Below are 16840 nucleotides of genomic sequence, written 5' to 3' on the forward strand. Positions count from 1 at the left end.
TAGTCGCAAATATTAACTGCCGCCTATCATTTTAATGATATTATATAGCGCGTCGTTAGCTATTATAATACCGTCGTGCCGTTCGGACGTACCTACATAATATAAATACAATAAAATAATATGCATAATATACGTTGTACAACTACAAATTATTATTGTTTTACCGTTTTTTGTAAGCCCCTTCGTCGGTTTAATAACATATTTTACATGGACGAATAATAACAATTACAGTTTAATATCGTCGTCGTCTCCGTACATGTCGATATAATAATATTGCGTCTATGTATAATCATAATATAATATAATACGTTCTTTAGAATTAAAATTAGAAAAAAAAAATTAATTATGGGGATCGAATTCACGAGCATCATTCAGCGGTTTAAATATGTAATTAGATAGATTAGATTTTTATTATTATTATTTTTTGTACGAAACCGGTTTAAATTGTATTTGGTACGTCTATTTTATGGGTACGTGTGTAGTAATGGTCCGGCATTATGTAAAAGGAGGAAAAAAAATGAATTTTAAATCATCGTTATTGACGTTTTGTCGTACTATTTTAAACTTAATTATGGGATATTTTCGAATGTGGTCCACGCGGGTCTGTAATAATAATAATGATAATATTATCCACTAAGAACGAAACGCCGAAGGTCACGATATCTTCTAAACAAATAACGCCGATGGCGGCGGTTAAACTCCTCTTAAATCGGCCGTCTGCTATTGTAGTTATATTATAATAGTATGAAATCATCATAGTTTTTTAAAGTATGCCAAATCAATCCTACAAATACGCGATGCCAGGGGCGCAATCGCGATAAGAAAAAAACTTTGGTGAAGATGAAGCCCTTATTTTTCAGTTAGTCATTAGTATTGTAATCTTGGATCGCACGATGAGAAACTTCACTCCCTTTCCCACATATCCACAATCGTCGTTCAATAATTTCATATTTTATAATGGCTTTTCAGTGCACATATACAATAACATTAAGACTATTAACATTAAATAAAAAACTAATTAATCAAACATGGAATAAGTTTTAAGGATGGTTATTTTAAAACTGTAGGTACAATGCAGACGCAGACTTCTTTCTACCAAATTAGAGTAGGTCTTAATATTATGTAATCTAAGGTACTTGTAGGCCTGAACTTATATATTTAAAAAAATAATAACTCACGGGCTTACGGAGTTTAATTATAACAATATAATATGTTATGGGTACATATACATATTTTGGCATGCGCCTGCGTGTGTGTGAGAGTGCCCCTTTTTTCGATTACAATAAAATCATGCACTTGTAACGAGTTTGTTCGAACGATCAATTTCGTTTCGAGCGCAATTTTGATTGATGGCTTCCTGTTCTCCGACTAGATCTGAATTCAGATATTAAGAATTTAACGATGATAATATTTAGTTCATTATTATTGCACGCGCATGCGTCGCAGTGTGTGCGGTGTTCGTAACGACAACTCCTACGGTTCCGCGTATTATGTCTAAAATGTTTGTGGATTTAGATAAATAGTGCAGACGAATACATTCCAAAAATAAAAACTTTATACCAATTTTTTTTTTTAACATATTGTAACAAAATACCAGTCCCGCGATTGCACGTATCTCCAAACCTACTGTATTCGTGCTGCAGGACGAACCGACGTGTTTGTCGCCAAAACCGACTTTTTTCGTCGTTAAAATCGCAGATACGAATACGTGTAATAATTTCAAGAGTTGGATGTTCAAATAATGCAGATTGCAGCTGTAAGCATGGTATTTTACATATAGCTTAGGCCATAATATAGTAGTCGCATGATATTCAGGATAATATAATATAATAGATGACTGTACACGGTAATATAATATAGTAGGCACAAACAATAATAATAATAAAATACATTTGGAACGTGTTATTAGCGCTGTCATTAAAACTACGGAGTAGGGGTTGAGTTCAAATGCGTTGATAGACAAAACCAGTAAACGAATTAATAATAGTACACTGTCTATTATATGGCCTAAACATAATTTCGTGAGATTTATACATTAATTACTATCGTCAGAATCGAGACGGGTTAATATTTATAAAAAATAAAAATAAAAATAACGGAATTTACAATAACTTATCTCTTAAACCGATTCAACGTTCTCAATAAAGCAGCACATGCGCAATGTCTGAGTTATAAATCTTAAAAGTTTAGTACCTATTATAAAACTGCACGTTATAATGAATAATACTGTTGTCGAAACATAATTCGTTGGAAAATTCTATGAGAAGTTTCGAAGAGTTCCCAGATGGCGTGTGTTTGTTGGTGATGGTGGTGGGTGGGTGAGCGAAGGTGACTTAGCCCGATGTGAGACATCCTGCCGTGATAAAGTTGTACAAAATAAACCACTGATTTGACTGTTTATATAAAATGTTTAACAACCGTACCTTATGCAATATTTTGGGAACAATTCACGTAAACAAGGACAATGAGGTATACCGGTCAAAGTAAATAATATCAAAACTCTATGAAATGGCGGTGAAATGCTTTTTAAAAGTTTTTTGTCTTGTAACAACTTTTGAATAAACCTTATTAAGCTTCAGTGCTACACCGTATGTAATTTTATCAAGTTTTCAAGATGATAGAAAAATAAGTATAATATATTTTAAATGAAACTAACCAGAGAAAATACAACTCAAACTAAAGGGATTAAGCGAAAACCTACTGTCATGATATTCAATTAATGTTCAATTAATATTAATATATTATGTAATTAATAATAATTATTCTTGAATTCATAGTGCTTAATACCTACGATTTCAACCGTTTCACATTACTACATTAGAACTATAGTTTATTATGAAAATATTATAAAATAAAAAACACGTCAAACATTTTTATTTTATATTGTCTTTTAAAAAATAGTTCGACATGAAATGATTTCTCCTTTAGAAGATTCGAAATAATATATAATGTGATTATAGGTACATCAGATGCTCATCGATTTGAATGCTCATTTTATAATATAAATCCCCTTTGAAAACCAACCCGTGCATTTTTTATTATCTAATTAATGATAAATTATACTTGGATTCGTTGGACCACAGACTTGTTTTAACAATTGGCTTGTTCATTTCTTTTGACTTATTTTCACTTCTAGCCTTTTTTGAGTTCATTAAAAGTATATCGGGGAGACGTTGCTTTTCAATTTTTTTTTTATCTTTCGTTATTTAATTCCTCTTAAGGATCCCATTTTGAATTTGAATGTCTTTGTTATCCTTCTAGTATATCAAAGAATAGCTTTGTAAAATATTACAAGTAGTAAAAACCTACTATACAAGATTATTATTATACATATTTAATAACGTGTGTTAACAGTGGTTGACTGTAAATCGTTTGTTTTTCCATATCGACTTGGTTCCGAACTACAGTTATCAGCTTGAAATTATAGAGTATTGTTTTTAATATTAAATTAACTTAAAACTTTATGCAGTGGATTTGAAAAAAAATAATTAAACATTCCATTATTAATGCGCGATTGTACCTATATAGAAAGCGCAAATAATATTGTGATAACAAATAACGTAAAAGTCTATATTTAAGTGTAAATTGTAGGTACGCGAAATCCAAGGATATTGATTATATTATATGACCCTGATAAAAAGGTGGCCTCGGATTCTATTTTTACAGTACTCAAGACATTCACGAAGAATTAAAAACGTTGTATTAAGATTATCATCCGAAATTTGTTTACGAAAATCATTCGCGTTGACATAACTCACAAGTTGCGACTAGTGAGATAAAAATTTGTGAACCTAACCTATTATACTTGTACAATGTACATACATTATATTTGACATAGCATACGGCTATACCATTAATATCGTTGAATTCGGTACATGTATAGACCTAACCTAACCGTTGAGAAATAAAACCTTGAAGTATGCATTAACACATTAGAAGTTAAAATATGTTAAGCAAATAATACAATAAACAATTGGAGGTAATTCGAATAAGTTCTACTAAACTCAAGTGAGGATTTGATATAGTGACGTAAACTAATATTTAATAAGTGTATTACTTTTATATAACACAATGTTTCCATCGAGGATTTAGTTCGATGTATTGCTGTCGTCACGACGCGATTTGTTACTAAAATATTCTCAAATCGGATAAATCAAATTGGACAAACTGACGCACGTCATATTATCGTAGTCGTAAAATAAAATCATCGTATGTTATTGGCAAACATTTTTTTTTATCTTTTATAGGTATACAAGCAATAATATAATAATATTTTAACAGGTATTATAAAATGCAAAATAATTTTCCAATAGATTAAAAAATTAGTGGAACTCTTGTTCTTGCATTTCAATAATATTGATCGTGGGCGTTGAACTCTTGTATACCTGTTAATGTACTAAGTAGGACCGAATAAATCACATTTGCAATAAAAAATTATAAATATACATGTTTATAAAAAAAAAAATTAAATATAAACGATATCTGATTGGCACCTATTGTATAACATGCGCATAAACCACAGTGGTCGGCTGAGATGCATAACTTGGCATCGGGCAGTGATTTTGCGCAAATGTCTTTTTTGCGTCCGAGCCAAGGGCAATAAATCACGTAAGAACACAAACATTTAAAAACACGAGAAAACGACATATTAACCCATTTACTTCGTTATTTTTCATTAAACGGGGGCGGGAGGGTAAGAAAAAAATAACCAACCATAATTATCGTCCAATTACTTACAAAAACGTGTAATAAATAATATTTCATTGTGCACGGGACAATAATAATATAATATATTATAGATATTTTTCAAATGATGCAATTGGCGAGAAAGTAACGCACATAGTATACATGTATAATATATTACCATATGCTCATTCTACTGATTTTTCATTTCGTATTGCAACAAATAGAGCACACGGAGTTCGAATGAACGCCAATCGATTTAATCGCGGTCTTCTGCGGGAACAACGGAATATCGTCAGTAAAAATAAAGGAAAGGACAATATTATCATAATCAGGGCTCGGAACTTTATCCGCTAAAAAACAATGAGATATGTTCTTTAATATGCGTTCAAAAAATCTGAAATATGCCATTTTTTTTTTATCAAATATGCATTTATAAAAGAATAAACTTAAAAATGCATAATAAATTATTCAAAAAAAGAAAAAAATTAATAAATAATAGTATGCAAAAATATGCATAATATTACTTAATATTATTAAAACACGATACTTTATTTTTTTTTTTTTTTATTTCAATTATAATATTAATATTAATTATATATAGAATACGATTCAAACTATAGGATGGTCATGGGAATGGCGTAAAAGCTTTTTATTTTTAAATTTGATTAAGTTGATGTTTAAAATTTTCTTTTGTTGATTTACTTACAAAATATGTGTTAACATGTAAACTCTTATTAAATATGCAAAATCACTTAATTCTGGTAAAATATGCAAAAATATGCAACATACATTTTTGGATTTGAGTTGTATGTATTTTGAAATAAATTTATATCGAATTAGATTTTGAATATGCAGCTAAGAAATATGTAAATCCATCTAGTTCAAAGCTCTGATTATGACATATTATGCGAACATTATTATAATAAACGTATAATATTAGATTGGTGCGCGGTGCGACTATTTTCGACGTTGATGTAGTTATAGGTATGTGTAAATATATAAGTTATATAATATGTGCAGGTAAGTAAACCATAATAACCCAAAAATACCAATAACACAAATTTTAACACAGACGATCTTGTTTATGATTATTGACTTCTACACGCGAGGTATCATTTTTTTATCATAAGTATTGCATTTATTATACTCGATGTTGAATATAACAGAAAACAAAGCAATACAATATACGATTTTATTATTTTCACAACATTCGATATAATGTAATGTATAATAATATATAATATCATTACACTATTGCTGTTGTGTGTGCCTACTGCATATATCCACGTCGGCGGAGACAATTTTAACTACCTACTATCGGTATAACGAAAAACACATTAAAATAATGCCAAGTAAATAATATAAACAAATATAAACACACACGCACACTTATATGCATATGTGTTTATATGCGTGCGCAATTAAACGTGAATCGTTTAGTCCCCGACCAGTTTTCAATGTGAATCGGCTGTATAATATAATATAATATTATGTATATATATATATATATATATGATGCGTATAATATCATTATATAAGTATACGAGTGCGTTTTTAATAGTACCGAACAATAGGCTATACTCCTGGAAAACGCGTCACACTTTATTACCTAATAAAAATGTATATATATATATATACATTAAATATATAAAAAACATGTTTAGCATTTTTCATTAAAACTTTTTCCGTTTGGTTTATGCCTTCTATAAGATTTTACGACTTTTAACCCGATATAATACCTATGTTTTAGTAATAATTAGAGTGACGATTTTTTTCTTTCAATAACGGCCGTACTATATAATATCATTAAGATAATATAATATGTATACATTATATGCTGCAATGTCATTCGTCGCGCGACATAATAATATGTATTATTTAAACGAACCGTGTCACGTGGTTTTATTTTTTCGTTTTTTTCAACCGTAATTTTGCTTACCTACTATAATATTTCTTTTAGTATTAATTGTGAACCATCATCATAATGTTACAAACGTTCAGCGCACGGTGTACAAACTACAAATATGCGGAACGTAGAACGTTAAAACCACAAAAAACGAAAATACAAATTAATAAAACAATATTGCAGTGTGTTCGGCAGTGCATCGATTTGCATGTGGAAAAATAACCATCGCAGTCTGTTCAGTTTTGTAAAAATAAGAGGTTTACGAATACGTGCGTTAATCCGATTAATAGGTATTTATATTATAGGCATATAGGAATCTTTTCTTTTCCTTCAAAATAATCATTACCACGAATAATGCGGGGAAAATTGTTTACTTACGCATCAGTACCTTTCAATCTTTCTTAGCTCTTGTACACAGCTGTATACTTTAAGCCGATTCGAATCTCTTTCTATATATGCACTTTAATCAATACTGCTTGGGGAGCGCCCCTCCTCGACACCCCCTCCCCATCATCACCGCCGCCATCTTCGACCATTAGAACGATTTAATTGCCTCTGACGGTGGGTTATTTATTTATATAAAACATTCGGCAGAGGAGTATAGAGTATTACGGGGAGGAATATTTACATATATTTCCTGTGCATCACACGATAAATATTATGCCGTAATAGTTTTAAAAAGTTAAATTAAACTGCACGAGTGTTCTTTAAGTCGTTTGTTAGTTTCACAGAAAGTTTAAAATAATCCTTTTATAAATTGAAAGAATAAAAAGTTTAGGTCGTATTACAATAAAGCGAGGAGGTGAACGAGTAGAATAAGGTTATTGCATTATTTTTTACGGTGCACGCATTTGATTTAGATTTTTAGTCCGGGTGTAAAAAATAAATAAAAATAATAATAATAAATATCTAACAGAAATAAAACGCTGTCCGGTCACCTTCTATTAATATTTTATCGATGCTATTTACATCGTTATGTCCCATCGTCCGTCCGGGGAGGATAAACTGTATATATATAATACACCTATATGACATTATGCCACAGTGGTGGATATAATAAACGGTCGATCGGTACGTCATCAATTACGAGCGGTCTGATATTAATTCTTAACCTTGTCTTTTCCAAATAAGAATAATGTGCGTCTGGGGTGGAGCATTTTTTTTTTTTTTAAGGGTGACGGCTATACGTGGACGATGAGGAGGACGAAGTGTATATGAGAGATATAGACGGATACAGTGTGCGAGAGATAGAGGAGAAGAGAGAAGAGGAAAGAGAGAGAAAGAGAGAGAGAGAGAGAGAGAGAGAGAGAGATAGAGAGAGATAAGAATATATTGAGAGAGATAGACGAGTAGTCGGTTCTTTATTGTTCGGTATAAAATAAATAAATTGAAAGCGGCGGCGGCGGCAGATCGCAGACAATGAGGTCGGGTAATAAACGAGACAATTGTAAATAAAAGAAAAATAATATATATAAATGGTGGTATTTACAACGGCAGAGCTTATTTGACATTTACTTGACGTGGAAAACTAGTTTTCGTGTTTGCTTTTGTCCGGGGCGCGTGTTTGCGCTGTTTACCCATGTCCGTCGCCGGTCCACCGTTTGCAGGGGACGTCGCGGGGCGGACGTTGTGGTGTAGTAGTTTGGGTGGTCCTCCGCCGCAGTGACCGAAGGACGGACGTCACGGATAATTATTATCATTATTATTAACCGAAATTTAATAACAGTTACTCTTTTCGGCAAAGTATCCATGACACGATTGTCGAATTACCGATTAATATAATAATATTAACATAATAATATTATGTTGATACAATTTTTGATTGGATCGGACGGTACCATATTGCCTCTTCGCCAAGTGCCCAGTTCTCTCCTTCATAATATCTTTAAGTCGTTTAAACACGATAGGTACATTGTTATTTGTATTCGTCACAAATAATATGTGTACATCTATATATTATATGTACAAAATACGATTGTATCACATAAAGTATATAATATCCAGTTGTCGGGGTCACTAAAGAAATTGTTATTTTCGATAAAATGTGTGATACTGTCACTATTTCAAGAGTAACTTAATGCGTTTTAATGAATATAATACAATAACAACTTTGTATTGATTATCGTACAAACGTATTCCTTTGTTCCGAACGTGAAAAAAGTTTTATTTTTTTTTTTTTTTTTTAAAAAAAAACAATATTTAATAAGGTACTACGGACAATGCAATCAATAACACAACCCTAAATTAATGTTTTTTTTTTCTCTCTCCGTGTATACGATTCATTAGGTGCACCTAGTTCTACCCTTTACGCGTGAAGGCGTAACGTCCCACAGTGATATATTCACGTCCGTACTTACATTTCAATATCACAATTATTTATCGGCTTCGCATTAATTAGATGTACATTGTTCGGTGCGCCTCTAATTATAATAGTATATATTATTATTATGTATAGGTGATTTTCTTCTGCACAGGTTTTGATTTATTACCGGTATAAATCATTAAACCGTGTATGCGATGGGTACACCGGGTTTCGTATTTCGTCAGTGATTCCCAATTTATTTTACCTAGTATTATACTAAACTTGTATTAATGTAACGTCGTACGACAAAGTCGAGCTGTATTCCACGCTATCAACTTTTTTATAAACGTTTTCGGATAGTAATTTATCATTGTTATTAATTTAATATTTAATATTATTACAATATTATTGTCGTTATCGTATCCGTGTGTAAGAATTTGTAGACCTGTAAGAGATGACATTTCCGGGGTAAGAACTGTGACGATAGTGAGGGGTGGGGGAGCTGCTGTGCGATAACATTAAGAGGATAAAATCCGATAGGTTTGTAAAATACGCGGTTCTCTGGCGAGCTACGTCACACACGATGAGAACCACTGCTCAGACACGTAGTCGACTGCCGCTGCAGCAGTTGCCCTCTGAGTAATTATTATTATAACGTTCCGTTATTCCGCGCTCCCTTCGGTAAAAATCGTGTGTTCGTCTACGGTTTTCGACCGTGGCAGCAACACTGCAATGATATTAATATACTATTATACTATAATATTGAGATAATATTCTAAACGGTTTTTCGTTTTATTTATTTTCAGAGGACCGACAACCTAGACTTGTCCCTATCGGTCGCCCACAACATGCACAACAACAACAACAACAACAACCACTACACAAGCATGGCCGAACACGTGAGTTTCCTTTTGTTTACGATATTATATAGGTACCTACATATTATTTTCATTCGTGGTTCGGTTAAACTGGTAAGTGATTAAGAGGTTGGTGTATAATATCACAACAATACTCAGCATTTTATCGTAATAAGCATTATTTTTTATTTTTTTACAATTAATGTTTTTAATATAACATTCCGGCTGTATAAAACAATAGTGTGTAGCCGCGTTTAATGTTGAATTAACAATATTTATGTCACGCCTTGCGTCTATAATATTATTGCTCTGAAATAATATAACGTGGAACTGCTCTGACGTTCGAATATTTGTAACGATAAAATCGGACGATTTATTCGACGACGATATTTTATATTTATTATCGTATATTAATGCGTGACGTGCTCACTCGAATCTATATTGTTGCCTTAAATTTATTGTGCAGCTGCTGTACCTATACACAGCAACGTAGACTTGTTGATGTTTTTTGGCGTACGATGGAAGAAGGAGAATATGACGATGCAGTCTGTTTTTGGGGGAAGAACGGATGGCTGCAGAACAGAGCGCGTCTGTTAGCATCGAGGTAGTTTTACCTGTCGTGTTGTAGTTGTATTCAAGCTTGTGTGCGTACGTATATATATGTGTGTGTGTGTGTGTGTGTGAGTGTGAGAGAGAGAGAGAGAATATGTGTGTAGACTGGACTACAAAGAAAAGTCATAAATTTTAATGGAATGCTTAATAAAATGGCAGAAGAAGAAGGGAAAAAAGTGTTACCACGGTTAGGTGCCTGGAGAATGTAGTGAGGGGTGAGGGGTAGGCAGAGTAGATAGATGGAGAGAAAGAGAGAGAGAGACATATTTGTTGAATTATTCAACAAATATGAGGCTATTGTATGCTGATTTTTCAGTCTTCTCATAAATTTATCAACGCATCTTTCGCGATTTGTATCGTTTTATGAAGAAAAAAAATGTATATATAATTGGCGAACCAGTTTCTCGTAAACAATATTTGAAAAGAAACGAAAACAAATGAATAAGTATTGTACATTATAATAATATAGTAACTGAAATTAGCCATTATTATTATTATTATTGGTTCTATCCCCCTCAGACGTGACGCATATATATAGCCGTGTTTCTGAAACGCCCTTCTGATATACTGCCGGGACAGTGTGATTAATCGTTTTGCTTTTTGGAACATTACTGCCGAACGAATATCTTACAGGTTAAGTAATATTTCGAATATTGTTAGGTTTTTACGAAATCCTTATCCGTATTTTTTTGAATATCTCTCATGCACACCATGATAATTAGGATACAAAGAGGCCAGACGGACCGACGTATAACAGCTGGCCATGGAATGTAATTCATTATACTCATATATTTATATATATACATATATCTTTACACCCCTTTCCCTTCTCCTGCCACTCACAGCACTTATCGTTTTTTTTTTTTTCTATACACGTTTCTTCTTTATTTAAATAAATGCACTAGTACCTAATATTCCGAGAAAACACTTTAAACCAGCCCACTAAGATAATAAAATGTGTAACAATTTTCTATCGTACGTTCACCGCTGCTCAGTTCAAGATAAATATGATTTTATTTATTCAACAATTGCGCGAAGAATAAACAACTCGTTTATCTCTGTAGAACCATTAATCCTGCCGAACGTTATCTGTATGTGAACGCCAGTGCCAGGACACAGAGTAAATTGAAAAAAAAAAACGAATTCAACACACGGTTTATGACGATTAGTATTCTTGACATTAATTATGAGTTATAACATTAATAATTACTATATTGTAGACGTTTCACCGGTTTATTTCATTTTTATGTAGATTGTTCGAAAACGACCGTTTGTTGAAATTTTATTGTATTAGCCATCGGTTATTATTACTGGTTTTAAATATTTTTATTGTATTGTAATCATTGACAAAGTTTAAAATTCCTGATAAGCGTATTTTTCGGGACTTTAAATGTAGTTTTTAAGATCTAATAACGAATAATTTTATCAAACTAGTATATTCAATTCACAGTTTTAATCACCATACTATTACTAAAATATATAGTCGATATCTTTTTTCGATGGCTAATATATTCGTATATAAAATACTATACCGTCGACGGACTGACAGGAATACAAGGATTTCGGATAGGCCGTGCCGAGTATTAGAGTTGTATTACTTTCCGTCTGCAGCGTGCCGCGTATAACGTCGAAGCAACGAAATGTGACAACGGATACCCGTAATACCGGAAGGAGACGCCTGTGCACCAATAGGATTTGGTTAAGTCTACCACGGTTACGATTTATAGGTAGATAATTTGGTGGCGATAAAACCACAAAAATATATTATGCTTATAAATAAAGTGACTGTCAAGATTTGTATCGAGCAAACCCTTCTTAAATAGATTGTTAAACAAGATTTTTTTTCTCGTTTTAAGTAGTTTATACTTTGAAAAATACACAGAGAACCAAAAAAAAAGTATTTTCAATAGATATTATATCTTTAATATTTCAATATTGAAAACGAAAACCAGTTTTTTTCATCTCGTTCGCCGACATTCGAGTAGTTTTTCTTATTTTTACGAGTCTCGAGAGCAATAAAATATCCTAGTTAATTCCATGTGTTATCACTGAACGCAGCTGTAAAACCAAAGTTAAAACAAAGCTTCATATTACCTATTCGAAAACATACAATTTTATCTAAGCTGATGCAATCCTACTGTAAATGCAATAAATGAAGTCACCTAAATAAACATAATTTATGTTCATTAAATTACTCGATAGAAATAACCAACCAATGAGTAGGTATAGATTTGTTTTATACTTAATCAATATTGAACAATAGTTAGAACAAACAATTATAACCTCTTAAATAATCACGACGTTTGTGTTTGAATAAATGCTTAAGGTAATAAAATATTAATTATTTTATTTATCGTCGGCAGAACGGATTGTTGATTTTACCTAACAAAACTATTGACCTTGATTCATGGAAATAAAAATACATTTTAAGCTGATGAAATATTAGAATATTTTTTTGCTTACGAACAGTATTTATCAAAAAGGTTATCAAGTATCACATTATTCCCATGCAATTTGTTTTTTTAATTTTTTATTTCAAGTGTTTTTACCCAACGGATTTAATTAAAAAAAAAAAAAAGCAATATATTATATTCTTATAAATTATTCACGATTTTGTATTAACGTAAATTATTGTTAAATAAATCGCACGGCAATTAATTAGGAGTTGCGCGTGGTGAAGGTTTTTTTTTCAATCTTCGTTATACAATAATAATTGTTTTTCTCCGTAATAATGGTCCGATCAATCATTATAAACGCACGCATTTATTTTTGTTGTTCAGTGGAGCTATGGGGCGCAAAGGATGCGATAACTAAAATAACTAAAAAAAATCAACGACCTGAAGTCGTCATATACAGACTTTTCGATCTCGAATTTGTACTTCCACACGCGTGCGCGCTCACACACAAGCGGTCACACCGTTTTTCAACGTTTCGTCTCGGATATTTGCGGAGATCATTATTTGTGGACTTGTGGAGTGTGATTATCGTTCGAGAAAGTATCGGACGTTTTGAGATAAAATAAATGTGTATTACACGGGTGAAAATATAAATTAACGAAAAATCAATATAAATCGAACATGATCGGTTGTTGATTCGATTCGACTCGACTCGACACGTACTATATTATAATATAACATAATGCGCGTGTGCGGCGACTGTTGTAATATGAACACGCGGAAACGGTAGGAGAAAAGCCGTCGGCCATATGAACACGCGATCTTGTGGCTTCTCGGCCATATGGAAGATTTATTAAAAAGTGTAATAATAATAATATTAATAGTGGCTGGTTAATGAATGCATTTCGTGGTCGTGGCCAACGACCTGTACGGGTTTCCAATTGCGGCTGATCGGTTGGATCGTCTGCCATCCGCATAACAACAAAAACCTCAATTTAACATAATATCATATAATATTTACGTTTTTATTTGATTATTTTTTGAGGCCACGGGGGGGGGGGTCTTTTGATGAATTTTCAAAAACGAAGCAGTTCATCGCGGCATTACAGTAAACATAATAATAATATTATATTATGCGCACGTCTGTTTCCGCGTCGTGAGGTTTAGGTCCTATAAGTGTTTACCTAAAATCAGTAACTATCGACGTCCGTCGAGTAACTCATAGAAAAATATAGACAAAAATCGGTATCGACGGCGTTGCACATCAATTATTGTACAATATCACTGTGATATACAGTAGACTGTTGGTGTTAAAAAGGAAAAGAAAAAAAAAACAATCCGATATTATCTCACGTAGCATTTATACTTAAGTCGCGTTCGACCTTGATCCTTCATTAACTCTGACCGGCCAACTGGCTGCTGCAGTGCAGTGTTCCGCTTAACGTTGTATATATATACACAACAAACGACGTGCTTAAACGTTCGTATGTTGAAAACAATCAAATACATTATGTCGCCGTGTTAATTGACGATGTCTTTTCTACATTCAAAAAGATTTTTTTTCGTTTTTTTAATTAAAAATATGTTTAAAGACGTATGGAAAAAGTGGTTTGATTATTCTGTTATGTCAAAATATTATTTATTTACTAAAACCACAACAAAAAAAAAAAAAAAACAACACGTAAACCATGCAATTCTAAGTACAAAAGTGTTTGTACTTTGTTGAAATAATATTACATATTCGTTTGTAATGTAACGCGAATACAATTTAACAGAAATGCGAATAGATACGGTTGAAAAATTCAAGGAGATCATATTTAGTATTTCTTTTATGTTCCAAGTTCAAAAATAATTGCATATTTATTATTTATGTATTTTTCTTGCAAAAACAACATTAAATTTTCGTCTCGCGGGAATACAATTTCTTGAGAAAATGTTAGAAGTTTTGTTAAAAAAGTTTTATAAAGTTACAAATGAAAACGGTGTCCTTTCATGAATATCAACTTTTTTTTACAAGCAGTTTTTTTTGCAGATAACATAAAAATCCAATACCTAATAATCACTTTTAACGATTTTGATTTGAAATAAAGAATGCTTTCTATTTTTATTAGCCTTATTTAATCTACAAAACTTTTATATGGCTCACAAAATGTTAACATTTTAAAGACTTTAAAAATGTATGGTCTTGTCAGCTTAATTTTAGTTAGTTTAACTAGGTACTTTTGAAGATTTAAATTGGTCATTAAAAATTTAGTTGTACCTCAAAATGATTTAAGTTTATTTGAATAATATTAAATTCACAAATAATAATTTCCATTAAGTTTAGTGTGTTTGAACTAAAATTAATAAATAAATACTTTTTATTGGTAAATTTCCAATCCTAATAACTAACAAGCCTTGTGGATTATTATGAAACATGATTTTAAATTAAATATCAAAAAATCAATGAAACATCATGGCACGGCCTGTTGGCTGAGAGAAAAACAAATTATGGAAGTCGCTTTAAAAATGAACGAGTTTAGGGTAGGCGTAATAGGGAGGAAAGGGAAGATAATTTAAAACAAATACAGAAATGAGAAAAAGCAAATAGCAATTTAAAACAAAAGGCCATCATGAATAAAAAATTTATATTGCCCCGGGGCGCTAATTACAAGTAGAAGGTTGAAATAAATTGTTATTGGCTCAGTGGTTACGTTTTTAATTAAGAAAATGTTTTTGAGCACTCATAAAACGTTTAATAAACATATGGTTTGTTTCCAAATGAATCTGTGTATAACTTTTTTCAAACCACTCGTGTCGTCCGGAGCAATAATTTAACGCCGGCACAAAAACTTTAAATTTAATTAAATATGATTGCTATAAATATTAATTTATTCGATTTTTTATTTTATTTTTTTAAGATCGTTTTTTTCCCGACAGGATTTTCAAAACTTTATTTAAAATTACAATACAGCTTCACAGTTCAATGTTAAGAGCGTCATTTTTTAATTAACATTATATATAATAGCCATCAGTTAAGCTTTTAATCGGTACATGTAAAAGGCTTTACGTCTATAATACTTACATCGTCTGGATGAGTCTTTGAAATACATTCCAAACGTCACATTTTGAACAGCAATAATAATATGATATAATTTCGTTACCGGGATGGGTATTAATATCAGCACGAGTAGGCACGATCGAATTCCCGGTCCCGTGGGTAATTCTGCCCTAACCGTGACGAAAAAGACTGGAATGAAAATAATACTCTACCTAATAACTGCTCAAAAATGCAATGACTCGCAACAAGATGCAAAAGATTTCGGCAAGTTAAATTCGGACGACCCTCATCGGCCACGCAATGACATTATTATAATATTCATTAAACGAAAATCAGAAAAATCTTTTTTTATTCGAATTATTATTTAGTTTTTAACGTGTTTTTTGTTTTATTTTCAGACTTTTCACACGCCGAGTTTTGGGGACGAAGGTTTCGACATCCCGTCGATGGGCAATCAAGGAAACAATTCGACTACCTCGCCGAGTTGTAACAACGTGTCAAGCCCATCTAACGGATCGGCCGATTCCATAATCACTTCGCACACGCAACCGCAACCGTCATCGTTGGCGTATCAACATAGTCAAGTGAGTTGTGTTTTACACAGCACATAAATTGATGTTTATAATATATTAAAATATAAGAACCGGGGCTCGGCAATTATTTAAGTTGAAAATTTTTATTTAATAATCTTAAAAAATATTGCGAAAGAAAATGTTTAAAATATTTTTAATCATATATTTCTATTTTTTTTTTTAATGGTATTATTTTTTTGAAACGTATAAAGTAATATTAATATTTATGGTCAAACAAGTGATTAGGATTTTAAATGAAGAATATTGTATTCCAAACACAAATAGGTACCTAAAATCTTGATGTAGAATTCCCAGCATGCAAACAAGTCAAATATTTATCAATAATTTATTAGTACCTATGTTTGTGTGTATATTGTGGCTTATTAATTTTCTGATAGTATTATTTTTTGCGATTCCGATAACCACAACCATGATAGATTTATCACAGTTCTTACTTTATACCTTAAGA

General features: G+C 31.8%; 1 protein-coding gene across 1 annotated transcript in view; it reads left to right on the forward strand.

Annotated features, from left to right (window-relative positions):
• The window catches only part of LOC113557215 (thymocyte selection-associated high mobility group box protein TOX-like), an 82373-nt gene that overhangs the window by 41748 nt on the left and 23785 nt on the right, over window positions 1-16840 (forward strand). Inside the window, exons 4-5 of the mRNA XM_026962647.1 lie at window positions 9701-9793; window positions 16198-16383. Coding sequence (XP_026818448.1) covers window positions 9701-9793; window positions 16198-16383 — 279 coding nt within the window. The remainder of the gene's footprint in view (window positions 1-9700; window positions 9794-16197; window positions 16384-16840) is intronic.

This window comes from Rhopalosiphum maidis, chromosome 1 (genome assembly GCF_003676215.2).
Source record: "Rhopalosiphum maidis isolate BTI-1 chromosome 1, ASM367621v3, whole genome shotgun sequence".
NCBI lineage: Eukaryota > Metazoa > Arthropoda > Insecta > Hemiptera > Aphididae > Rhopalosiphum > Rhopalosiphum maidis.